Source organism: Lygodium microphyllum, chromosome 25 (genome assembly GCF_053477565.2).
Source record: "Lygodium microphyllum isolate KBCC chromosome 25, Lygodium_microphyllum_v1.1.10, whole genome shotgun sequence".
In the NCBI taxonomy this organism is placed as follows: domain Eukaryota; kingdom Viridiplantae; phylum Streptophyta; class Polypodiopsida; order Schizaeales; family Lygodiaceae; genus Lygodium; species Lygodium microphyllum.
In genome coordinates, this window is record NC_141159.1 from 121849019 (window position 1) to 121874874 (window position 25856).

Sequence of the window (25856 nt, forward strand, 5' to 3'; positions counted from 1 at the left end):
TAGATGACCCAAATTAGAGTGGGATACAAACCTATAAGAAGACCATAGCTAAGTGGAGAACTCATTTTATGCTTCTATGTTCTCATATTGAAGGTATAATTTTAAGCTTGGGGGAAGGCTATAACGTCACGCAAAAGCTTTGCAAACAAAGGGATGGTTTTTTCTTAGGACGATCCAAGGTGACTGATTACTATCAAAGCCATTCAGATCAACATGGTTAGAGACTACCTATAAGAGCCACATCAAAGGAGGACCCATGGCGACCAATTACAAGACCATTTGAGATCTAAATGGCTAGAAAAACCCCATGCACCCAACAATCACATGACTCGCCGCAAAGAATCATTTCTCATCACCACAAGATTAGCCTCACATTATTAGGAGGGTTTTAAAGATCCACTATGTACTGCAGAATTCTAGTATCTTCAATATTCGAGCATAGCTAGAGATTTGTAGTCATGGACTTGTATGTAGTCTTCTCTCATAGGCCACTTTGGCCTCCGTAGACATTTGTACGAATTAGATATTACACATGTTCCCACACCTACCCCAATAAATATCCATATCCACATTATCTACTTCCCTACTGCATTTCAGTCGTTCCCCCCCCCCCCCCCCCCCAACCAACACCCTTCTCTCTCTCTCTCTCTCTCTCTCTCTCTCTCTCTCTCTCTCTCTCTCTCTCTCTCTCTCTCTCTGTGTGTGTGTGTGTGTGTGTGTGTGTGTGTGTGTGTGTGTGTGTGTGTGTGTCTATATATATATATATATATGATTGTTTTGGTGATTAGTGCTGTGATAGGAGTTGGGCGGGTTGGAAAGCATGTGACAACAGCAAGGTGATGGCAGGAAAGAGGGTGCAAGTAGTTGGTTGATGTAAGATACAAATGATGTGATGGATGAATCTAAGAACTCACCGTAGTATGTGAAGAAGTGTTTTATTATGCAAAGATAGCATAAGTTGGAGTAGAAAAAGTAAGATGTGAATATGTTAGTATGAGATGTATTTGCTACTATCTCAAATCCAAATACATCTCATACTAACATATTCACATCTTACTTTTTCTACTCCAACTTATGCTATCTTTGCATAATAAAACACTTCTTCACATACTACGGTGAGTTCTTAGATTCACCCATCACATCATTTGTATCTTACATCAACCAACTACTTGCACCCTCTTTCCTGCCATCACCTTGCTGTTGCCACATGCTTTCCAACCCGCCCAACTCCTATCACAGCACTAATCACCAAAACCAGCTTCATCTGATTAATTAGCATGTGTATCACATGGCTCTCATCTATAGCATTCCAGTGCAGGAGTAAGTCTTTTTATGCCACCATTTTAAAGCTGAATCCTTGACCGTACAAATGAGTCATCTAACATATAAAAGGGTGACATTGCTGCTGACCATGTGTTTTGAGTTTTCTGTTTGTTCACAGAAAGCTGAAGTGGAACTCGAAGGCGAAAGTTGGTTGCGTATGCATAGTTGGCTGATATCCTAGCCCTAATTCAATAGGGAACACTCTCCCAACAATGTATGAGATAATTCCTGAAATAACTGTGTCAAGCAAATAAGTACCACACCCTTGCGAGGCACTTGCACAACTTTCAGGTGGTAAACATTGACATTTTGTTAAGTAACAGATCATGACTTTAACTCGCATTTAAAAGCGATCGACTAAACTAACAAATAAATTGTCCCCCACCTGATAGTGATTGCTCACCGAGATAGACAAAAAAGGTTGTGCTTTCCCAAACAATTTGCTAGGGGAAGGTCACAAGGCCACATTGGCTTGAATTACGAGGGGATGGCATAGAAATTACACCTATAACCTCTCAATATTGGCTCGGATGCTTGAAATTTGAAATGGAACTTACGCATCTCAAATACCAACTCTGACTAAAAAATGGGAGCATTTGAAAGGCAAAGCCCATCAAGAATTCCTGTATTTGTTTCTATAAGCAACAGTACTCGCTGCTTGCTGTGACACAGCTTTTCCTCTAGAAGACCGTCTTACAGAAGTATCTTCAAAAGCAACCTTCTGTGCAAGTTCCTTGCTTCTCTTCTGCAGAGCATCACTGCAAGCAAGAAAACCATATGTACCATCAGCTATTGACATATTGGACGGACATTATAGAAACCTCACTTTCAAGCTCTGAAAACAGTGTTATTCAACAGACCAAATCTTGCTGTAGTGCTTTTCTAACTGTCTTTGCAAAGCTCTTTCCCGTATGCCCTTTGGATTCAAGGATGCATATAATGATTCCAGCTGGAAACAAATCAAACGAAACCAAGTGAGTTCAAAACAACAGTCACACTAGACTACAATTGTAAATAATGAGATGCACATGTTTCTCTGATCTGAACCTCTTCCTTTACACAGTAATAGCCCCATTTTGCAGATTCTTGATCTTCTATAAATATCCGTCCTTCTCTAGGGAAGAACCAGTATCTGTTGTAATCTTTATCCCTTCCAAGAGGATTTGTTCGTATCACTCGTTTCTCAATCTCACGCTCGAAGTGCTCTTGCTGTGGGCCAATAGTAGCAAGAATAAGCCAAGGTGTCCCATATGCTGTAAAATCATTTATACTCTGGTCCAGTTAACCCAGTGATGGCTTCTGGACACATTTGATCTCCTTTTACTTACCCGTTTTTGTTGTTCAATCAACTTCTTCTCTTGAAGCTCCCGCTCTTTGCGTGCTTCATCGTACTTTTTCTTCCTCTCAAGAAGTTTCTTCTGTTCTTCAATCCTCCTCTTTTCTTTTTCCCTTTCCTCGGCTTCCTTTAACGAGGCCTTCATCTTCAGAGCCAACTGCCTAGACCGGACAGATGCAGGAATAGCATCACCTTCCACAACACATTCTACCATCCTGAAATATCCAGTAAGAAAATCAATACGAAGCATAAAGAACTGCAAAAATGAACAATAATACTCTAAAGATGTACCCATCTACGTGTGTTCCATTGGCAAGACCATTGGAGCTTAGATTGGTTTCCAGAATGGCTCCATCATTCTGAGGCTCCTTCACATCACCATTCTCAGGATACACTCTGGCACTGTCTTCAGTTGGATGAGAAGCGCTATCCAAAACTTGAACCTGTTTTAAATCTTCTTCGGTTGGATGAGAAGTACTATCCAAAACTTGGGCCTGTTTCGACTGCTCTTGTAGCTCCTTGTCTCTCCTTGATTCTTCAACCTCTTCCTTCCTCTTCTGCGCAGCAATCGCTTGCTTTTCTTCTATGTATAGATCCAGCTGATCTCTAACAGGGGCTGAATCAAGAGAGTGGTTCACTAGTTCACACAGGATCTCGAGTTTCACTGAAGGTTCCAACTCTCTATACTTTCCCTTGCGGATTGCTGAAGCATGCGACACCAATGCCTCTAGCCCTGGAAGGTTCAAAAATTCGGAAAGATCTTCTTTCCAAGTATTGATAGAAGCCTAACCAACATGACATTTTCAATTTAAGAAGGTAGGGATAGCCTCTACAAAAAGATACAACTTCATTAAGAGGAGGTCTGATAACACTCACAGTTGCTTTCCGTCGCTTCCTCTCCTCACCCGATGATTGAGTATCAGAATCATCAAGGACAAGCCTAAGCAATGCATGATGTGCTTCCTTCAATAAAACTGATTCTCCATCTTTATTTTCCAATGCTTTTTCAAGCTCCTCCAAGGAGAAGGGCGAAAGACGAATAGCCTTCCCAAACAACACACAGAAATTCCAAACCATCAGCAGTTGCCCTATGCATTCCATTGGAAGTGGAAAATCTGATGATGGCACCGGCTTTTCCTGCAAGGGTGGGTCATCAACAGATTGTTGTACAAGAGAATCATCTATGGGGTATTTGATTGGCTCCACCTTCACAACAGGAACTGCAGAGTGTTGATTTGAAAAATTAGTCAGCTAGAAGGGTAATGCATCTTGGGAGTTTACAAAATTGTTTCAGCATTCTTACAACATGATAGAGATTTACAGACATAGTACCTTCTTCCATCTTCACATCCTCAGACTTTGCTTGTGTTTTAGCAGATTCTTCAGGTCCAATTTTTTTCAGTTTCTTTGTCACACGACTGTCAGAATCAGAATTTCCAGCAGCACTTTTTTTTGGTTTATGACTTTCAGACACTGCATCTCCAGTAATTTCCAATTTTTTCTCCGCATGCCCCTCAGACTCCCCTGCTTCAATGGCAGTTTTCTTGGATGTTTTTACCACACGGCCTTCAGACTCCCCATCTTCTCCAGCACTTGTTTTCTGCTTCTTGACTACATGGCCTTCAGAATCCAGAGCATCAGCCTGCCATAGCCAGGAACACAATTTCACTCTACCCTAATGTTAACATCAAAAGCAACCAGGCCCATGCTCTGGCAAAATAGGTCCCAAATCCAACATTTTGTGAATGTAAATCTTACTGATGATCGTTTTCCAAATTGAGCTTCCTGAATGCTTCGGTCACGTTTCATAAAGAACTTCTTCAGTTCCTCCGGGGGGTCCGTACAAAGTCCATACTTGTAGCACAGTTGCTCATGCACCACCCAAGGTGCATTGCGCACTGCACTCTCCTTTACAGATTCCCGAATAAAAGACATCAACAGTGCCCTTGTGAATGGAGGCTTCTTCCGCATCAATTTATCTGCCGATTCCACAGATGTCCTCATTACATTCTTGTCACTGTCCAGCCAGGCTACTTCATAATTGAGTTTGCTATTTTCAGAAGACTCCACATCTGAAGCAATAACTTGTAACACCCTGCAAGGACTTGTCGAATTTCCTTGTACACAAAATAGCTCTTCACCAACCACAAAGCAGTCTTTGAAGCCTTGAACTATTGTGTTTACAAGCTCTTTGAAACGAAGGACACCTGCAGAACAAGTAGAATTAAAGAAGTCTATGACAACAAGAGCCACATTTTGTACAACAAATAGCAGACAGCAAATCTATTTCAAACGTCAGAGGTACAACCAACAGCAGACACTTAAAAAATCTACACAGAGAAGCCAATTCCAATGTTACCACTTGGGCAAGCCCAATTATTCAGCATAGGGAAAGAGTCATGTTGTGTCAAAAGTTCATGAGCACTGTGATTAATGCAGCGACAAACAGCAGGCGGCTAGAATGCAGTCCAGGTGGCAGAGGACAACAGTCAGAGAGTTGAATTCATAATAACTGGAAGTCAAAAGTTCACTGCACCAGTCACAATATTCGGATTAATAACAGCAGCTTGAAACCTCAACCTTTGTGTTTCTGCCTGGCACAAGAGGGTTTTATAATCAATGTGTGAATTTTCATGCTATAAGTAGACTAAATGAGTAAAGCAACACTACAAATGTATCGAGGTGTTTTCTGGCACTTCACAATATAGCTCAAGTCTTCCCTAGAGGTAATATCTAGCATAGTAGCAGCTCTGCAGAAAAAGTAGGGCCTGCAAACAAAAGCTTGCAAGATGCCCCGCTACTGACCTTCTTCCTCTAGGTGATTTTGTTGTCAATCTTTCATCTTTATCCAAACCAACCTTTTTTTTAGCACAAATTGGTTATCCATAGAATGCCAGCAACGGAGCATTAGTTTACATTCCTTTTCATTCTTGTTTCAGTTTCTCTTTCCTCATTTCCCACAACTCTATAGTTATTGAAAAATCCCCCAAATTCCATCCATTCCTGTTTTCGTTTTTAATAATGTCTTCATTTCCATGTTTCTCATCACAAAACACTGCATAACACAATGTATTCTGATTTCTAGCATGGACTAATGTACTTACATGCTGAGACTCCTCGTGACAGTTGTCATGGTCAACTAGACAATGTTACTTGAAAACAAGGTTTAGTGCCAAAGTATATTCAGCCCTTTTTGGCAAGAAAAGCTTTCATGAACTTCAGGTCGGTTCATTTAGAAGCTAGAATCGTCAGATTGTGGATCTTTATTAAAGTACTGCTGTTGGGGGACCACGCTAGTGTTTGCTGCAGGCTTCTCAAACAAACAGCAAAGTTGAAGAACAAGGTGAAGTGTTGGCATTTGTTGGAAACATGCAACAAACTAAGGCCTCCAGTACTAGGCCAGACATCCAGACATCTACACGAGGATCAGAACTAGCAGTAAACCTCTGGAGCCACAAGCAGGATGCTCACACCAACACTCAACAGGGACCAGTGCAATATAGGTCATCATGATATATAGAACAGGAGAGAAGGAGCCTACACTAGAATGGCCAGCATAAGTTGTCACCATATCAAAGACATTTAAGACACGAGCACAGGCAGCTTATTGTGAGAGAGTGTAACAGAAGAAGGAGCACGAACACACAAACAAAGGAAAAAAGAGACTGCAAGAAAAGAAGAAAGAAATCTGCACTGAACAAGGAAAGAATGCCGAATACAAAAGGACTGATCAGTCCCTGCACATAACCCACAACCTCGGTGAGGGCACCAGATCAGGCTGATGATGATGACAGCACATGCCAAGGAAGGAGGAAGGAGACCAAGGAAGGTGACGGAGTCGAAGTGTGCACCTGCCGAGGAAGGAGGAAGATATGAATGTCAAGTGTGGGAGGGTCAAGCTATATATAGCCAACTAACCCCAAATCTGGCCAACTGCAATCTCAGGCTGAAATATGGCCGACCAGCATTTAATGCTGGTAAAAACGCCAGAAATGCTCAAAAAAATCCCGAAAAGGGTGGACAATGTGCAGTAAGTGAGGCAGACTGATGTATACAGAAATTGCATGGGAAATGCACACAAAAGCTCAACTAGAGGAGAAAATGCATTGAAAGGCAATGACGTTACTACTCTAGAATGAGCCACCTCCTCCATCAAAACAAGTGACAAATAGGGCAAAGCTCGTTAAGTCCTCGTTTGACTCAAAATGAGGCTCACATGCAAGAGATGACAAGGAATGACAAATATGATTGCTAACACCCCCTCTCACATCCTAGATGTGGTAGAAGACCAAAAAAGGAATGGATCCTAGGGTGGTAAGAGGAATGCCAATGCCGATGAAGTCCATTGATGTAGACTGTTGATGAAGAAGCTCCTCACAATCCTAGGAAACCCCCTCTGAAACACTAGGGACCAAGGAAATCAAAGCCATATCATCGAGATCGTTCCCTAATATGATCCTTCATGAAAGGAAAATCATCAACACAGCATCCATAATTTCTTCTCGAAAGTAATCTAATGGGAAAATGTCTTCTGATGGTACAAAGAAGCAAGCTTTGTCCACACTTCCGTTGCATTCCACCGCTTGCGCACATGCACTAGAACAAAACCTGTTCAGCTCATAAAGAGGAGAGATCAAGAATCTAAAGTTGAGCCAATCCCATAAGGCCACATGATCCATCGATGATGCAACGGTGGGGTCCTCCACCAGACGGTGAATAGGATGGGTAACAAACTCCCAAAAATCAAAGGTACCAAGGATACACGACCAAAGCAATTAGTTTGAACCATCAAGCCAATCTTCTTTGGTCAAAGAAGGGAGTGTGGGCACCTACATAGAAGGTGCCATGGATGGCATACAGAGGCAAGCCAAACAAGCATGCTGTGAGACATGGAGAGAACAGGGAGGAGAGGGTTCCTGAACAAACGAGCTAGGTGATCTCCGTTCTTCACGATCCGTAGGGATAATCTCACCGCCGTTCAAAGGAGTACAAAGAAGGCTCGTCATCTATATCACCAAAACCACAAAACTATTTGTAAGACATCTTCAAAATCCTACAAGACACCCACAAACAATCCATGTTTTGGCAATAGACAACCTCAAAATGGCTACATGATCACAAGGAAATCGATGTAGAGGGTCCATCTAAGGAAGAATTACTATCACCTGCACAAAGAAGTTGTCACCTTCAACAAGAAACCTGCGTTTTCAGCAAGATGCTAATGTGGCCAGGTCACCTGACAATCTAGGGTGGTCTTCTCCACGAGAAATCAGCTCTGTGTCTCTCTTAGCTAATGATACCATGTTAGTGCGCAAAGGAAGAATAAACACAAACACAGAGACAAAGGACCAAAGAGAGACTGCAAGAAAAGAAGAAAGAAATCTCCATTGAACAAGAAAAGAATGCTGAATACAAAAGGAGGACTAATCAATCCTTGCACACAGCCCACAACGTCAATGAGGCCACCAAATCAAGCTAATGATAACCACAACATCTGAGACGGAGGAAGATGACAAAGTCGGAGTGTGCACCTGCCAAGGAAGGAGAAAGATTTGAATGTCAAGTGTGGAAGCGGCATACTATATATAGCCAACTAACTCCAAATCGTCTAACCAACGTTTAATGGTCGTATAAATGCAAAAAATGCTCAAAAAAATCTCGAAAAAGGTTAACAATGTCCAACATGTGAGGCAAATGAATGTATATAAAAACTACCCAAAAAATACACACAAAAGCTTGATTGGTGGAGAAGATGCAGTAAAAGGAAATAAACTAATTGCTCTAGAATGAGCTACCTCCTCCATCAAAACAAGTGACAAACAGGTCAAAGCTCCTAAAGTCCTCATCTAACTCAAACTAAGGCTCACAGGCAAGAGATGACAAGGCATGACAAACATGACTACTAACACTTATATCATAATGGCCAACATAAGTAAACCACCATTCCCAATACCATCGCCATACTGATGATATCTAGAACATACTAGAAGGATCCTACACTAAAATGGCTAGCATAAGTTGTCACCATATCCAAGACATCTAAGACACAAGCTGTCACAAGGACATGAAATTTGAATATGCTTCTTACCCATAACAATTGATTAAGATATAATCAAATGTGCAAGGTTGTTTAGCACATGTAATGCACTTGGGAATTATTTCATGGTAACAAGCAAAGGACTCCGAGGATGTAATGGGTGCCAAAAGCAAAAGTTGTAAGAAGTTATGTCTAACAAGTACTAGGTGGAACTAAGTGTCAGATTTGGACCTAGACCAATTTATTGGCCACTAATGTCAAAGGTGACATTAGAGACTAGACAATTAACTAATTAATTAATAGCCGTCTAAGGGTCAATAATTGCTCGGGGATACTTGGATGACAAATTGGCCTAGCCAATTTAATTATTGGTTGGTGAAATTGATTTTCTGAGCACTAGAATAATTGTTAAATTAATTTTCAAAAGTAATATTCTGAAAATTAATTTAGTAAGCTACATAATGCTGAAAAAACAAGATTAAAAGACACCTTGGCAAAACTAGCCAGTGATGCAAGGAAAAAAAACGTTTTTAGGGACAAGTGGAAGTCTATTATAGCCACATTGTGAGAGAAAAGGAGACTGTTAGAGAGCAAGCAGATGTTGCTAATATGATTTGCATCCACCATGGATCAATCCTAGAACAAGTGATAGTAATTTGGAGGCCTTTAGAAGCAAGTGACAACAACTTAAGGTCCTTCTAGAATAGGTGATAACATATAGAAAAAGGCAACAATCTTTTTGGTAGTCCTAAGCTATAGGTGACAGCTTCCATCACTGTTTGAGCAGGGCAGCAGTAGCTTTTCAATGTTTCTCACAATAAACTTTGAAATTTATCTCTCTACAAGTTACAACATTCTCTCTCATCCCCCAACCATCTCTCAAGTTATCTCAACATTTTCCGACAATTCTAGCCATCAAAGAAAGAGATTTCAGTCAATATCTTATGTAAACCCTAATTTACAATAAAAATTAGGGTTTTGACAACTGCCTCAAGATGCTGTTAGCAGTCATGTTTGTCATGCCTTGTCATCTCCTGCCTGTGAGCCTCAGTCTGAGTCAAACGAGGACATTAGGAGCTCTGACATGTCTATCATGTGTTATGATGGGGGAGGCTAGTCACTCTCGACTGGCTGTCTTAGGATGTGTATTTCTTTTTGGCCTCTTTTAGTGGGCAGCCACTGGCTGCCCGGCCACTTTTTGGTCACTGTTGTGGGGCGCCCATTTTAGGGCATTTTTAGGGTTTGCGCCCATTTTAGGGTTAGGGTTAGGGTTTGTCCGTTGCCTATTTATTGGCAGCCCCCCTCCCCACTTTGTCACTTGTCTTCTTGCAGATTCCGACACTCCTTCTCCCCCGTGGTGGTGCTGCCATCATCATCAGCCTGATCTGGTGCCCTCACTAACGCTTCGGGCTGCGTGCAAGGACTGATCAGTCCATTTCAGTGTATTCAACATTCATTTCAGTCAGTACAGATTTCTCTTCCTTATTTTCTGTTCTCTCTCTCTCTCCCTCCTTGTTCGTATTCCCTCTTCCGCAGCGCACTCTCACATGGTATCAGAGCCGAAGGAGAGTACACGGAGCTGAGATTTACGCGGGAGAACACCCACAACTTTGCGTTTGCTGGTCAAGACGTGTCCAACAGCTGAGGCGTCACCTTCTGCACCATCTTCTTGATCAAGGCGGCCTGTTTTGGTGTCACATCTTTGCGTTTGCTGTAGGCGTCATCCCCAACAGCCAAGGCAACCCTTCCAGGAGGTCCCAAATATTTGTGTTTGCTGCTGGTGCCTTCTTCAGTGGCTGCCACGTCATCAACAACCTCTTCCTGCTTGCGTTTTCAGCCAGGCGGCCTCCCCAACAGCTGGGCGACATCTTCCTTACTAGCGTTTTGAGGCAAGGGCTGTTTTTCTGTGGTGATTGCATCGTTAGCATTTACGTTTGACATCATCCTTGCATTCTGTGCAAGGCGGCCAGCTCAGGAGCTTCTGGTGTTTGTGTTTCGACACCGGCAACCTTCCCTTGTTGTGTTTTGGTGTTTGCAGATATCGAAGATGTCTTCTCATCAGTTTACGGGCTTTGATGACTCAGATGACGAGCTTTTGTCTCGACACTCATCTGAATGGAGGCGTGATTTCTATCACGAGGACCGTTGTCCGGAGTCTATTCCTCTTTCCCGTCCCCCTTCTATTCATATATCTCGACGACCCCTTCCAGTGGGCCGAAGATGCAGCCTTTGGTACCCCCTGTACAGGTACCCATACTTCCTCAGCTGCCCAAAGAGGACCGGTTGGATGGCTCCAACTTTTCCCTATGGTCCTGCAAGGTGGAGTGTATCTTGGACTCCTTCGATCTTTGGGAGCTTGTTTCTGTTCCTATTCCCCGGCCTAAGGTGGATCCCGCAGATGGGACATCTATGGATCGTGCAGCCTTATGGAATCGGCTTAATTCTAGAGCCAGATCTTTCCTCCTTCTGAGTTTGCAGGATTCTGTCCTTGTTCATGTTCACAGGTTGAAGACTGCAGCAGATGTGTGGAGAAAGCTCGCGTCTCTCTATCAACAGAAGACGTTTGCCCACCGGATATCTCTCGAAAAGAAGTTGCGGATGCTCGCTATTGATGATAGTCCTTCCATGAAGGACCACATCAACAGATTACAGGATATGAGGGATGAGCTTGCATCCCTCAGTCGGACGATATCTTCTGAAGACATGGCTATGATTCTTTTGACTCAGCTGCCATCGCCTCGGTTTGATGTCTTCTACACCAGCCTTCTTACATCGAGGACCCGTGAGAAGCTTCTATGGGAGGAGCTATCCCCGCTTGTCTTGGAGCATGACGAGCGACTCAGAGAGGTCACTGCTAGTGGATCCGACTCCAGTAGAGCCTTTGTTGCAGGTTCGGGAGGACAAAAGAAGAAGAAGACGAAGTCCAAGGCTAAGAAGGACAGTTCTTCAGGCTCTGACTCAGATTCAGAGAGACCGAAGTGCCCACATTGTGGGAAAGGGACACATCCCGAGGAGAAATGCTGGAAGGAGTACCCTCACCTTCGTCCGGGAGCGAAGGGTGGATCTACATCGGAGCCTTCTTCTACCTCTACACCCGCTGTTACCCATGAGTCAGTGTTCCTTCATATCCATGCTTTGGAGGAGGATCCTTCTTCTTCCGTGGCTGCAGTGTCTTCTGCGCAGTCTTGGTTAGTGGACAGTGGTGCTTCGAGTCATATGACTCCCCGAGGTGATTTGTTACAGGATCTCCGTCCATCAGAGGGTTAAGTCACTATTGGTGACATTTTATTGGTGCCTATTAGTGGTGTTGGCACATTGCCTTTGTTTACTGACCGACCTTCGAGCTCCTTTTCACAGGCCCTACATGTTCCGGATTTGGGTCTTCCCCTCCTCTCAGTTTATGGCCTTACGAGGCTTGGCACACGAGTGATCTTCACCGAGCATGCCGTTGTTATTGAGAATTCTTTTACAGGAGCTGTCTTATCTACAGGTTGGCAAGAGAGCGGGCTTTACAGGCTCCATTCCCCTTCTTTGATGCAGGGTCCTCTGAGGCCGTCTATTGCTACACCCGTTCCCGCTTATGCACCTTCTATTCCACAGGTTTCTTCCCATCCCCCACCCTCTCCTCCGATGGTCCCCTCGTACCTCCCATCCCTTTCAGAGGGGGATGATCTCGGTAATGCGGCTGTGGATTCCCTAGCCCCTAGTGTTTTAGAGGGGGGTTCCCAGGATCGTGAGGAGCTCCTTCAGCGGCGGCAGTCTACATCGACGGACTTCATCGACATTGGCATTCCTCTTGCCACCCCAGGATCTATTTCTTCTTCGGCCTTCAGCCACATCCAGGATCTGAGAGGGGGTGTTAGCAGTCATGTTTGTCATGCCTTGTCATCTCCTGCCTGTGAGCCTCAGTCTGAGTCAGACGAGGACATTAGGAGCTCTGACATGTCTGTCATGTGTTATGATGGGGGAGGCTAGTCACTCTCGACTGGCTGTCTTAGGATGTGTATTTCTTTTTGGCCCCTTTTAGTGGGCAGCCACTGGCTGCCCGGCCACTTTTTGGTCACTGTTGTGGGGCGCCCATTTTAGGGCATTTTTAAGGTTTGCGCCCATTTTAGGGTTAGGGTTAGGGTTTGTCCGTTGCCTATTTATTGGCAGCCCCCCTCCCCACTTTGTCACTTGTCTTCTTGCAAATTCCGACACTCCTCCCCCGTGGTGGTGCTGCCATCATCATCAGCCTGATCTAGTACCCTCACTGACGCTTCGGGCTGCGTGCAGGGACTGATCAGTCCATTTCAGTGTATTCAACATTCATTTCAATCAGTGCAAATTTCTCTTCCTTATTTTCTGCTTTCTCTCTCTCTCTCTCCCTCCGTGTTCGTATTCCCTCTTCCGCAGCACACTCTCACAGATGCATGCTCAAAATGAAGGGCTAGCACTTGAATTCCAGCAGCTGAAATCGAGGAATTTCAAGGAGATTCGAGAGGCCAACCAGTCAATATCAAGTTTGGGATTGAATTTGTCTTTCAAGGAGCAAGATGAAGACTAATCCCCAAGCAAACCAAGGGGCAATTTGATTTGAAAGCTTATTGGTTAGTTTTGACAACAAGAAGGGATTAGCAAAGAAGGACAAAGGATCTTTGTTGTACTTTTTTCATTTGCAATATAAAATAAAGAAATACCACAAGGGGCACCATTTTCATGGCCAACAAGGTGTCCAGTATCAAAGGTTAAAGTGGTGAAGTGTGCATTTCCACTTTATGTGAACTTTATGCTTGCTATAATCAATGCTAAATCACGTTATTTACCACCCTATCCAAGGAGGAGGACTGATTTCATGGTTCCCTTGCCAAGACACCATCAATTTTCTCGAATTGGTAGGCCCAAGGTACTTGATTGAAGGTCATAAGCTTTGCTCTAGTGCTGAAATTGTGTTCAGTTGAGCATTACAATAAGAATGTCTTCAGATAGTGAGATAGGATCAAGTAGGGATAATGGCTCTCGATCTAAAAAATCACAAAGTGTTGGGGTAAATGCAATGCCTAATCTTGGACAGGGCATGCAACATGGACAGCAAGCTGATAATGTCGGTTTAGACTAAAATGTGAGTCCTTCTAGGCCTTTAGAAGCTAATGATCAGCAAGAGGAAGAGAAATTTAATGACCATTTTAAACATCACTTCATGACAGCAAGTTTCCTTTGCTTTTTAACAAACATCTTCTAGTTGTGTAGAAGTTGGAATATGCCTCAAATTTGCACTTCAAGAAGTAAAGGCACAAGTACTTGGAAAGGCCTTCCCAAGGGAGCTCATCCACATAGAACCACACAAGTCAATATAAACCAACTCAAGCGATGTGGATACCCTTCCCTTAGTGGCTGCCTTGGGATGAGGCTGCCAATGTTTGCCTCGAATCCAACTAGGGCATACAGTAGTGATGGGGTGAAATGACAATCTCTGCATGATCAAAGCTCTGATGTTCAATCTTCTCCACATTGATCTTTGAATCCTGAAGATCAAGATGATCTTCATGATGTTTTGACCAACGAAAACATAGGCCTTTAAAACATTGGTTAATTTTCTCATCAATGTCATCTACCCTATCAAACCAAAAATCCATCTTTCTTGAAAGTATCTACAAAACACACAAAGAGACTGCTACGATTTAATGTCAAGCTACAAAAAGAGAGCAAACCCAAAGCCATAAAAAGTCTCCTTTTCTTTGATGGAGTTTCATCTTGCTATAAGGATTCTTTAGGTACAACATTCACTTGAGGTGGCTATTGGGATTGGTTTTTATTATCTGCCTTGTTAGTAGGCTTTGACCAACCATATGTTCCTTTTCTCTATAAGAGATCGCCCGTCTCTTACATATTCTACTTACTACTAATATTTTAGCTTCTTTTTAGATGACAAAGATGGTATACTTCTATCCTTACACTTTGGCTCTTATTGATCCGATTTCTTTTGGTCAAATATCTTAGTCTTTTTCTTCTATGATTCTTTTGTAGAGGACCCAACATGCATCCATAGCATATGTACTCCTTTAGCTTCTAAGACCATATCTTGAAGTGCTTCCAAAGTATCTAGTTTTATTATCTTATTAGGTCCTTGTACGATTAGACGAACACCATAGATAAACTTTTACATCTCCATATCCAAAGGACCTTCATTTAGAGAGAGAAATTTAAGAGAAACACTTGCAAACTTGTTGGCATATACTTCCACCATTTCTCCTTCATCCCATTCTTGTCACACATTGACTTCAAAGGATGAAGGAAAAACTTCATGTTAAACATCTAATTAAACACCTTCCAAGACTTGGATTCCTTTCCTTCCTGAAGAAGTTAGAGCCACCAACTTAAAGCAACATACTTCAAATACATTTTAACTATCCTAATCTTTGATTTTTAATATAATCTTCACCACCAAGAGCAACATCAAATTGTCTAGTAAAAAACAATTTTCTAAGAATCTCTCTTAACATAGAAAATGTCAAACTTGACACTGGTTTCTCCAAGCTTATGTCTCTTTAGCATTGACTTGCTTTGCTAAAAAGCATATTTAGAGATTCAACTATCATAGAAATAGCCAGTTCTCACTTTCTCCTTACCCTTTTCCATGGAGGGGTTTTTGGGACAAGAAGAGACAACTTGTATATGATGACACTTTAAAGTCATAGCTTGGATGGATCCTCAAATGATAGGTGATGCATTACTCTTCATAGACTTTGTTGCTTCAATAACATTGACACCTTTCATACTGAGGCAAGTGTTTGCAACCATTATACCATCAATCTCAATAACCTTCTTTATAAGAAGGTCATCAAAGATCTTTGCTTTAACCCTTGCTTTTGCTCCTCTCCATCAAAGCTTCAATTTCTAGGTTGGTTGTTAGCTCCTTGTATCTTTGGATCTTTTCATAATCAAAGAAGAATTTTGACGTCAAGCTATGCATGATGAGCTCGATTCCATCAAGTGAAATCAAACTTGCACGTTGGTTCCACATTCTCAAAAGCAAAAGCTAATTGGTGTGAAGTGGATCTATAAGACCAAGTACCTTGCTAATGGTTCCTTGAACAAGTATAAGGCTAGGCTTGTTGCCAAGGGTTTTGCTCAAAGGGTGAGGTTGGATTACTTTGAGACTCTTGCACATGCGGCTCAGATGTCCATTCAAGCTATTTTGGCTATTGCAGCCCATCACTACTAGCATGTCTACCTGATGGATGTCAAACCTGCTTTCCTGAATGGCGACCTTCTTTCGTTGCGCACTCACATAGTATTGTGCAATCTATTACAACTGTCTTCTACTTTTCCATTGTTGCACCCACTTCTGATAATATTGTGATCAACATGGAGCGAAGGCCAACTTTCCCAACACGGGCACCACCACCCACCTCCACATTAAGAGGTGGCTCTCAAGATACCGAATCATCGTCCTCTTTCATATCACCTCCCACTCTAGAGCAAATTTGATGAGATGGCCATGACGCCCACAAGTGCATGACTCAATCACTCATTCCACACATCCGATCATGCAAAACAGCCCAGGATGCATGGGATCAACATGCAACTTTGTATCAAGTGTGCAATGAAGTGCAAGTTTCTTACTAGATATTTGCATGGAAGGTAACATGGATGTCTATCTCACTGGCATCAAAGAACTTTGAGAGCATTATTTGGATATTGATGAAGTAATTTCAAATAATCAACTTGCTTCAATTATGATTAATGGTTTATCTGAATCTTGTCAAGATTTTGCTACCACTTTGCGATTGGTAACTATGAGCATCCAAGTTACCTATACCTTCGACCAACTTGTGTTTCTTTTGTTGCGGGAAGAACAAAGCCATCTCAACTGCAATGCTACTTTTTAATCAAAAATCACCCATGAACCACCTATAGGAGGACAGAGTGCAATAAGTAGGGTGCAAGCTTTGGAAAGACTATGTAAGGAGCTTAGAAGGGATAAAGTGAAGCCATAGAAATGAGGATCTACGAAAAAGATGAGATCAAACTCAAGAAACTTAAAGAAAGTTTCTAGTCATGTCAAAAAAACAAGTGATTGACCTCCAAATTTCTATTAAGGAGAAAGACTTGGAGCTCAAACAAAAAGATGAAGCACTCAAAGTCAAGGAGGAAGACATTTTAAAAATGTAAAAAAAGATAATGATCATAAACCAATAATGGACTTCCCTCAAGTTGAACCAAGAAAGAACTAACTTGGGTGACCAATTACGCCTTTTCCACCTATCATCGTGGAAAGGGCAAACCCAAAGCACAAGCTTGCTGATCAAAAATCAGTAAACCTTCATGCTGGTCATCCTTCTACTTTCACATCTTCTACATCAAAGACCTCCCTTGTGTTGGCCATCCTCTTCACACCCTTCAAAGAGTACATTCAACAAACCCAAGAGGTATAACTATTGCTGATTCCCAAAAGATGGGACACGATGTCACTGAATGTCGAAAGCACATTGCATCATCAAAGGCACATGAGGCCGTGAACCATACTCAGTTTACAGATTATCCTTTTTTCATTTAATGTCAGTATAATCCTTCTATTCATGACACTTTTTCTATCACTAATGCAACTTCTACTTGGTATTTCGTCAATGGTGCCTCTAAGCACATCATCTCTTGTTGAGCATTATTTTCATCTCTCTCTCATATACCTAAGGGGGGCACAATCATGTGCAAACAATGCCTCTTATGTAGTTAAAGGCATTGGTCATGAGTAAGTTGTTCAATTTCAACTACTTCTTTAACATTACAAGATGATCTTTATGTGCTCGACACCAAGAAGAATCTTATTTCTATTTCAGTCATAGCAACATCAAGGTTTCAAGTCATTTTCAATGGCCCCCGATGTGCAATATGTGATGATCAAGTTTCTTCTTCCATTGGCTCAATAAGTACCCTCACTAAAGGCCACTACTATCTTGATACTGATGATCAACAGCTTGCTGAAACTCCTATTGATCGTGCCTTATTAACTAAGGAATCTCAAGCTACACAATTATGGCATCAAAGGCTTCACATGATTGGCTATCGAGCATTGATGAAGCTTCGATCAAAGGATATGGTCAAAGATCTTCCAAAAATCCACCTACCATCAAATGGCATTTGTAAAGGCTATTTACTCGATAAGATGCACAATTTTTCCTTTCCCACGGATTGTCATGTTCATCCTCCATCTATTATACATCTCCTTCATAGTGACGTTTGTGATCCTATGCAAACCAAATCTCTTGATGGATCCCTCTATTTTGTCGCCTTTATTGATAACGAATCCCAATTCACTTACGTATATGGGTTGAAATCTAAGTTTGAAGTCTTCTCTTGCTTCAAGACTTTAATTGTCATCGTGGAAAACCAAAGCAACTTTCACATTCAAACACTTCACACCAGCAGGGAGTGAATATCTTTCCAAAAAATTTTTGAAGTACCTTGGTGTGAGAGTGTGCAACAAAAAGAGGAAAGTGAACACGAAGAGAGACAAAGAGAGAACATAGGAGAGAAGGAACGATGTGATTGCAAGGTACAAGGCTCCAATAGTCAATCCCAACATGTAGCTCGATGTGTCAATGTGGGCGCCAAATGCTAGCAAGGGGATGAGAGAATTAGGAAGGCTGGCTGATCATGATGGATAAATGATGAATAATGAGTGGGAGGGAAAGCCGCCTATATATAGGCAAATTGGGGCCACAACTGTAATAAAGTGATCAAGCTCAAAACATGGGCACGCAAGACAACCAAAAAGGCCCAAAAAGAATGCACTAATATGCCATCCATCTAAAGTGCCTAAAGCAAATAAGATGGCAAACAAAGACAATGTCAGAGCTCCTAGTGTCATCATTAAACTCAAACCGAGGCTCACAAACAAGAGATGACCATACAAGACACTCATGACTACTAACACCCCCTCTCAAATCTTAGATGTGGCGGAAGGCCAACCAAGATGTAGATTCGAGGGTGGCAAGAAGAGTGTCAATGCCGATGAAGTCTATCTCGATGAAGAAAGCCACCCAAGGAGCAAGACCCCCGCTCCAAGTCCGAGCAAACAGAAGGCCACCAAAGGGCAATGGAGACATAGAGACCTCGAACAGACCACTCTTGAAAACTCCAATCAAGGATGGGTGAGCCAGGCCTCTAACCCAATGATGAGACAATAGCAAAAAACTATTGAAGGCGCCATAAGTTGCACAAAAACAACAAGGACCAAGGGCCAAACAACAGGGGTGATGGCTCGCCATGTCATGATGAAAAAAAGAGGTCACTGCATAAAGGAAAAGACCCAAACAAGACTGGAAACCCTGAAGAATCTCTTCAGATCTTAGGAAGCCCCCTTTGAAACACAAAGGGTGAGGAAATCCACAAAGGCATCACTAATATCATCCCCTTTTGAAAGGGGTGGAAGGTACCAAGGAACCACCAGAGGAGATGGTAGGAAATGGGATGGAACATATGGAATAAAGGGTGCACAATCAAGAATAGGTGCGGCCATTAAAAACTACCAAGGAGAACCTTGCGCAATGGAAGGGGAATGGAGCAGAGAGAGTCTCCCTCTCCTACCAACTTGTCACAAGAGTGACTCTTGTAGAAAAAAACTCAACAAAGACACGATCAGCTCGATAAAGACAATGCATGTCCCAAGTCCAAGAAGGCCGTAAACTAAGAGGAGATAGAAGCCCAAGTCTGAAACATGTAGGGCCTCAAAAATAAATCTTGATAGACAGTCAAACAATAGAGGCAAGATGCCAACACCACTAATACTCAGTGTTTTCATTTTGCAATTGAGTATACTTGGCCAAATGCGCACCAACTATAAGACAACTTGTAAGCATCATCATAACAAGCTCGACACATGGACGCACTTATGGCAACAAGGCTTCATCAAAGAGCAACGATGGCATGAAATCCTGATATAAAGAATTTATTGAGTTCGCTATTTTGTCAAATGCATTGAAATTATTTTAAGCTTAAATCGTTTGCATCTACAAGGACAACAACCTAATGAGGCGGATGAAGAGGAAGGAAGTGGAGCAAGGGCTAATGCATATCATAGCGAAGAGCACCATGAGTAGGAGCAAGATAGCAATGAAAATGATGAGTGATGATGCAAGGGGAGGGGATGGTGGTGACAACTCTTCATAGAACATATAAGCTTTGATATACATAGTAGCCTATTGCAAAAGATGACTCCAACTTCTTCCTCTTCTCTTTCTTTTGCTTGGCTTGTCCTCTACATGGAGGTAAAGCAACATAAGCACGGCCATATGCACACACTTCACAAGAATCTTGCTCACTACGATGCGCATCCTACTCAAGCACCAATGGGACTGGCTTCTCCAAAGTGAGAGTCTCCTGGCTATCTAGATCCACAAGATAGATGCCAATCTCTTTCAAACCTCTATGACTGTGCAAAAACCTCTAAGATGCACGAGCACAGAATCTGCACAACTCAAAAAGAGAAGAGTAGCTCTAGCATTCAACCGATCCCATAAAGCTACTGAATCTGTGGACACACCATCATGGGGATCCATGGTAGGTCGAGATTGTGAAGAAACTACTAAAGTTCGCATTGAGGAAACAAAGAGTGTACAATCATGACAAAAACACAAAGACATAGCTATTGACGTGCAATACTCAAACCCTGAATGCAAAACCCAAACCTCAAATCCCAAAAACACAAACACGAACAAAGAGAAAAGAAGAACTCTGAAGTGAATGAATCAATCAGTAAACGAATATAAGAGTGAACAGCATGCTCAAGGAGAGAGCACTAAAGTGTCAAAGTGTGACATCCGTCAAAGACAGATCCCCAAAGCGGTAACCACTAGTCAGAATATCAAAAAGTAGTGGAAGTTGAAAACACTAATCCCTAAGGGTGATCAAGAACCAAGTGATAGCTAAGGAAGTAGTGGAGAAGACAAACGGCAACCCAAACTACAAAACGCAAGCCTAGAGAAGTTGCCAAATGAAGAACATTTATCGCCTATGCAATCAGAGAGCAAAGACAAGCGGTCACAAGGTGTCTGAGGGCCGGTGATGGCAAATGGGATCCAAACACACCTGATGGAAGGTATACTAAAGCTGGCAATGGCAATGGATGTCTAAATGCAACCAATGTAGAAACACAGTAGCAAGCGGCAGCAAAGAAGCAGTTGTTGAGCAACTAAAGGAATAGACAGAGTGATGGCAGCAATCGTGAATGCTAGACTTCCATCTGGTAGAAGACTAATAGCTGAAATCTGCACACAAGGTGAGAAACCTACACAGAAGGATCAACTGAATGGTGGGCAGCCTGTCTATTTATAGATGTGGATGGACCATCCCAAATTGGGGTTTACATAAAAACTCTCTTGAACTCCTTTCCATTTTAGGGTTTCTAATTAATTAAGCATGTTTTCAGGTTGTCCAAGACACTGATCAACATGTAATGCACTTTTTAAAGCTCAACACTCCCTCTCAAACCCAAAACAAGACTAGAAAGGAAGGTCAACCCAATTTTATCCCAAGGCATCCCACCCCAAAGCAACCAAGGCATCAAACAAAGGGTGCACAAAGGCTACCCAATGGCCTACCAAGTCCTACGAAGGTAAATCAAACCACATTAACCCATTTTTTTTGTGAAACATGTGATTAGATATGGTTTGCGATCAATTAAGTAATTGTGTCTACACAAGACAAAGAATGAAAAGGAATGACCAAATCCAACACACCTCGAAACAAACAAGCTTACCCAACCACTCAGGGGTGTCAATGACGAGCGTAAAAGGTGATGAAGGAGTGGTAGTGGGATGTAAGAACCACCAAAGGAGATAGCTCAAGATCCACTCAAGGATGCTCTATACAATGAGATGCATGGTATGCTAAGGATGCTCATGCAACAGGTGCCACTTGGACAATGTCCCTCCTGAAGAATTTGTTCACTTGCCCAAGCGTCCTTTACAAAGATGATAAAATCATGCAATGCAAAGGAGAAGGTACAATAGGGAAAAGAGGCTGATGTCAAAGACAAATATCAAAACGTAAAGAATACCATGAAAGGGCAAGAACCCCCTCTCAACCCTGGATGTTGGTGTTAAAGGAGAAAGAGTCTAAGGTCGATCTTCATGTGGTGCTGAGAACCATGATGATAAAGATGAAGATGAGAATCAATATGAAGCACCCTAACTAGAAGAACAAGGTAGAAGCTACCACCATGATAGCATCAAGAGAGATGCTAGAAGATCTACCCCTCGAGAGGGGAAGCCTCCATGCTAGTAGAAGAGCAAATCTCCTAGGAAGACAAAACCGTGAAAGCAACAACGCCCATCCCATGTCTCCAACTAGAAGGACCAGTGTAAAACTATATGTTAACTCTACATTGAAATACAAAACCTTGCAAGAAAGATCAAAATCTACAAAGCAGAGGTCAATAGTGAGATGCTCCAAAGCAAAACAAAACAAAAAGTAAAGCTAAATAAAATAGCAATTCAATGAGTATGTATGTAAAAGTGAATGTACTGAAAGACTAACTAAAGGAAGGAAAAACTAAAGATGGGTCACCATTACATAAATCCATCAACAAGTCTCTACCAATCATAGTTACCATAAACGCCCCAAAACACCACACTTTTACCATTTCATTATTTCTATTTTTGCCTTTCTCATTTCTTTAGTTACTTGAAACTCCCTGAAACTCCAAATTTTTGCCATTTCCGTTTCCATTTCTATTTCTATTTCTCTTTCCATTTCCCAATTTCCCATAACTATGCTACCAAGGAAACGCCCAAGGAGATGGAGAAGTGATTATAGATAAAGATTCAAAGGATGACCTAGAAATGGATCCAAAGAGTAAAATGGATAGGCAACTAGCAAACCAATTACCTAATCCTTAAAGGATACCAAAAGATATAGGCTACTAAGGCTATATGCATGTCACATATCCAACAGCCACTAGGGCAGATGGAGCAGATCGAAAAGCAACTAGAGGTGTAACCCCACTAGACTATCCAGCAAGAGTGGAGGCAATCACAACGGTCTACTAGGGGTTTCTTAAGAGAAAAACCCTGGGCCTTAGTGCAACACTCCTCATCCACATAGCCCGATCTTTGATAAGTGTGTACAAAAAAGATTTTTCTTAGGGAGTTGCTACCAAATAGGTTTTGTTACTTTGGTTCCATCAGAGGAAGGGGTATCACCGTTTTGGATTGCCTTTGCATCTTATGGGTTCTTGCCAGCTCTGATTTTCCCTTGCGAAGAAGAGGCAACCAAACTCCTCTCTAAATAAGAGTGTATCTGGATGACTTCTTGTAGACTTGATCATGTAGCCTTGCATAACACAAGAACTAACACTCGAACTCATAGAAGTTCAACAATCGAGACAACGAGATTATGTGCTGAATGAAATGGAAGTATTTTTCAAGCTACTTTTTCAAAAGGAGCGTACCCTAATCATCGTCCAACTTTGGGGAGCCAAAGTGGCAAACCCAACGAGTAACCACTAATATTCAGCCAACTTAACTTTCAAATCAAAAGCAACCCTACATTAGCTCAACATTGGTGGTGGCATTCTCGGTTCTCCATTAACAGATGTGATTAGGGTGAGCTAGTCGAGGGTCTAGCATAGGCTCTAGACCAACAACAAGGTCCCAAAGACCCTAAGATTCAAGCACTTACTGCGTCAAGTTTAACCAAGCCATGAAATTTGATCCATCGAAATGAGTCTTATCCACGAAGGCATTCTTGGCTGTTGCAACAAGAGTCGTAGTGCTAGGAGATGAATAAGGTGTGTAATGGGAGTAGGATGGATAGGGAGAGGGAGTGAAGTACACTTAAACGTTGAATTTGGCAAGTTAGGATAGAAATCTTCTTCATATATAATTGGGTTGGCTCAGCTCTACCATGGAAGTTGTAAAATTCCTGAAGGAAATATAACAGTGCTACAAACCTAATGCTTCCATGTTAACATATGAATAGAACCAAAATCTGTCACATTCAATCAATACAAAAGCGTCCCTCACTTGATGAATGCTGTAGTATTCAAATCAGCATCCATGCTTTACAGTTGACCACAGCACCAAAAAGACGCGAGTATAAGTGCATGTCGAGAAGACCTACACTTGTTAGGAGCCTCAGCCTGGGTCTCTACATGTGAGAGGACTCTATTGTAATTCAGTGAAGGTGCTCAAAGCTTTGTGTGATGCAAGACAGCATTTAAACTGCCATGTTAGTAGTATTCTATTTCATGAACAAGGCATTGTTGATGGATGGAGTCAATAATCATATAGCGATAGCTATTGAAAGTGTCAACTTAAACTACAGTCCCAGCATGTAATATTTGTGTTAATCCTTGAAAAATCCCAACTTTGTATAGATTACATTCACAAGACTTTAAATTGTTAGTTGCAGCTGGAGTAACATGCTAGTATAAATATTGCCAATTCTTGACAAAACACAACATCTATTAATGTGCCAAAGTAACTTACTGAACTGCACGATATTTAAAACAGGCCCCATGAATTCCTTGGGAAATTGCTGTACTTGTTCTATGCCTTTACGTTCAGAAGTAAGTGCTTCCTCATACGTCAGATTTGATTTCCCTGTCACCTTGCAGGTCCAAACTTTCTGGCGATACAGTGTTATTCTCTTAATGTACTCTCTGGTAAATAGATGTTAAGAATAACTTTCTTTCTCTCCATAGAAGAAGTATGAGGGAAAAAGAATAAATCTTAAAGGATACTCATAGTTCCTAAAGATTTCATCAGTGAAGCGCACATGGAAAACTAGTTCTTTGGGTTTCAAATCATTGGGGGGCTTGCTGAGGTCAAAAGGCTTCTTCTTTAACAAAGGCATGCTGTTAAACGATGTGTCCTGCAACATTACCAACCACATTCAAGAAAATAAGTGACGTTCACTACTGCTAGCTCGAGTCACATTTGCAAAATTAAGCTCAGAACACAACCACCTGTCACCAAAACGATAAACATGAATATGTTTCAATGATCAGACTATGCCTGACCCAAGCACTTCACATAAAACTGTGTCAGCAGCTGACAGGAAAAGTTGAAAAGACGCATTTTCTGTTCTGCAAATCAGACAATTGCAGACAAGGCAAAAAGAGACAATGTGTTTGATGATACATACGTAGACACGAAAGAGGGGCATTGCTGAGGAGAGAGAACCTAAACCTGGAAAGAATATCATTGACCGCAGTAAACGAAGGACAAGACAATAGCGGGTTTGAGAAAATGCAGCGAAGAGCTAGGAAGGGCCCAATGGAAACGGGAGAATACGGATAAGTGATGCATTGCACAAAATGCCCTTGGCTCCTCGAGTATTGGTGAATTACCTGCTCTCTGCTTTTGTTCTAGACCGGAACTTCTAATTTCCCGCCAACTTTCCTGTCGTGAAACGCCCAGAGCAAGGATCTTCTTCCGAGGTGCGTCTGCTAAGCGAAAGCTAGGGTTTTGACGCATGTCATGAGTCCGAATCGCCTCAGGCACGTTTCCCGCCTGTTTCCTGCCTTGGCGCTCTCCTTTTTCCGGCAAGGGGACTTGTTCCGTCTGTCCTTTCACACACCTCCCTCTCAGATTACAAACTGAGAAATCCTTCCGATAACTGAATAGTTGTACAAATGCCCTTGAGTCGAGTTTCGTGCTTGCATCGGTTTCGTGATATCACTCGTGGCCGGCTCCGTGCCCTGCCATTACGACACAATCACGTTCCCGATGCACTTCCCGTGCCCTTCCAAAGCGCACCCACGGCACTGCACGAAATGTCCTCCACAATTCCTGGGAAACCAGGAGCTAGGAAGCTCGGCCGCTGAACTTCACTGAAAGCCACCAAAATGCGGTCGTATTACACAAAACGGCCACCAATTTTCTTACACTGCCGAGCCGGCGTACGCAGGCAAAGGAACGTCGGGGCAAACCTCAGAGAGAAGCATGCGATGGCGTCTTGGTGCGGCGAGGGGCGCTACGAATCTGCAAGGCAGTGATTCTCTCTCTGAGAATGGGGCACGGACCTGAGAGAGCGAGACCTTAGTAGCACATATGAGAGAGTCAGGTACCGAGAGAGACAGAGACAGAAGAGAGAGAGAAGAGGAGCTCTTCCCTTCTCATTCTCTCGTGTCGGAGGGAGGCGACGAAGGGAAGGGAAGGCAAGGCAGTAATAAAA

At 42.3% G+C, this 25856-nt stretch overlaps 1 protein-coding gene across 2 annotated transcripts; it reads right to left on the bottom strand.

Annotated features, from left to right (window-relative positions):
* Positions 1–1507: 1507 nt before the first annotated feature.
* Positions 1508–25856, bottom strand: LOC148014687 (uncharacterized). 2 transcript variants are annotated; one of them, XM_087666446.1, is made up of 12 exons: positions 25612–25856; positions 25030–25512; positions 24421–24551; positions 24167–24339; positions 4418–4866; positions 3992–4301; positions 3536–3879; positions 2951–3444; positions 2652–2874; positions 2371–2532; positions 2184–2272; positions 1513–2081 (listed from the first exon to the last, which is right to left on the bottom strand). In XM_087666446.1, exons 3-12 carry the CDS (start codon positions 24531–24533, stop codon positions 1937–1939), a joined length of 2502 nt encoding a protein of 833 aa, XP_087522572.1. In that variant the 5' UTR covers positions 24534–24551; positions 25030–25512; positions 25612–25856; the 3' UTR covers positions 1513–1936. The 2 variants fall into 2 exon arrangements, with proteins under 2 accessions (XP_087522571.1, XP_087522572.1); XM_087666445.1 differs by lacking the exons at positions 25030–25512; positions 25612–25856 and having other exon boundaries at positions 1508–2081; positions 24421–24570.